This window comes from Nestor notabilis, unplaced genomic scaffold, assembly GCF_000696875.1.
Source record: "Nestor notabilis isolate BGI_N333 unplaced genomic scaffold, ASM69687v1 scaffold24559, whole genome shotgun sequence".
In the NCBI taxonomy this organism is placed as follows: domain Eukaryota; kingdom Metazoa; phylum Chordata; class Aves; order Psittaciformes; family Psittacidae; genus Nestor; species Nestor notabilis.
In genome coordinates, this window is record NW_009945436.1 from 1,332 (window position 1) to 2,829 (window position 1,498).

The window sequence follows — 1,498 nt, forward strand, 5'->3', positions numbered from 1 at the left end:
AGGACCTGGGTTTCAGGGAGGAGGAGGAGGAAGGGGCTCAGCCCACCCCAATGGCCAAGCCGAGGGTGAGCGATCGCAGGTACGTGATGGAGCCAGGAATGGGTGCTGCTTCCTGGTGCCCGCCGCAGTTCTGCCCTTGAGCCGTGGCCTCCCTGAGCCCCAGTGGAGATGGTGAAGACAAGATGAAGGGGTAGGGAGAGGGTCTCCCCCCAACCCCTCTCCATCCCTCTTAAGCTCACACAGAGGTCTCTGACTGCAGCCTCATAACGAACTTGTGCGACTTGGGGTCCACAAACTCCTCCGAGAGCTTGAAGAAAGGGATCTTCTTGGTGCTCACCACGAGGCTGAAGTCCTGGCGCTTCAGCACAAAGACCACCCCATCCTTCAGGCCGTTGGTCACTGGCTCCTCGCTGACCAGCGTCCACTGCTTGGCCAACCAGCGGTCCTTGTGGTATTGGATGGTGGGCCCAGCCGTCAGGTACCGCTCAAGGAATGCCTTGGAGGAGGGAAAGGACATGTGAACATCACCTTCCTATTTGGTTTTTGCAGCCTCTAGCTGCTCAGCAGGTCCTGCAGGAAAAACATCCCCGTGTTGCTGGTTCCCATCACTGCACGCTGCTCCCTTGGGATTACACCTGCTTTTCTGGCTCTGTCCTCCAACTCTTTGTCCTCCCAGGGGGATGCTCCTGTAGTGGCGAAGAAAACCCCCACCCAAGTCCTCATGCTCTGGACCAAACCCTTGGGACAACCTGTGGGCCCGTCCCACCTCACCATGCCCCTCCAAACCAATGTTCTAACAGCTGGACTTGATCTTAAAGGTCTTTTCCAACCTAGTTTATGATTCTATGACTCCACACACCTTGGGCGTCATGTCGTGGGTGATGCAGAACTCGAGGTGCTGCAGGATACTCTCCATGGTGTGGTAGGGCTGCTGCTTGGTGGTACGCAGGTACTTCTGCATGGCCCGGGCCATGGAGGCGAAGATGGCCTGAGCTGCCTCCCGTGGGTCCATGATCTCCCGTGGGTTCTTCTGGTCCTCCTCCTGCAGCCGCTTGATGTGGGTGAAGGCTTCTTCCACTGCCACCACCAGCCTGTTGGGAGGAAAGCCATGGACATGGACTGCAGTGGGGCAGAGTTTGGATACAGACGAGACCCCTTGGGTCGGGGAGGGAGCCATGTGCCACCTGCCCACCTATGCACGGCAGGAAGCCAGCTTCCACTCCAAAACTGGTTTGGGGGAGATCTGGCTGTGCCACACAACAGCCGGGCTTGGGATGCCCTTCTCCAAGACCAGGGATGCTTCATCCTGGAGGTGACCCCAGAAGCCCCCCTCCCACCTGCCAGTACAAGCCCGGGTCCTCACAGGGGTCCTGGGATGGGCACCCCACAGGACCCAGAGCCATGGGGCACCCAGCACCGTACCTGGCGCGGCGTTTCCGCACCCTGCGCTCGTGCTCTGCCTCCTCATAGTAATACTCGTTGTGGCTGTTGTCACGTC

At 59.1% G+C, this 1,498-nt stretch overlaps 1 protein-coding gene across 1 annotated transcript in view; it reads right to left on the reverse strand.

Annotated features, from left to right (window-relative positions):
- Window positions 1-235: 235 nt before the first annotated feature.
- The window catches only part of VANGL2 (VANGL planar cell polarity protein 2), a 4,394-nt gene continuing 3,131 nt past the window's right edge, over window positions 236-1,498 (reverse strand). Inside the window, exons 6-8 of the mRNA XM_010022882.1 lie at window positions 1,423-1,498; window positions 860-1,091; window positions 236-496 (exon numbers count right to left, since the gene is read on the reverse strand). Of these exons, the coding sequence (XP_010021184.1) occupies window positions 236-496; window positions 860-1,091; window positions 1,423-1,498 (569 nt within the window). The remainder of the gene's footprint in view (window positions 497-859; window positions 1,092-1,422) is intronic.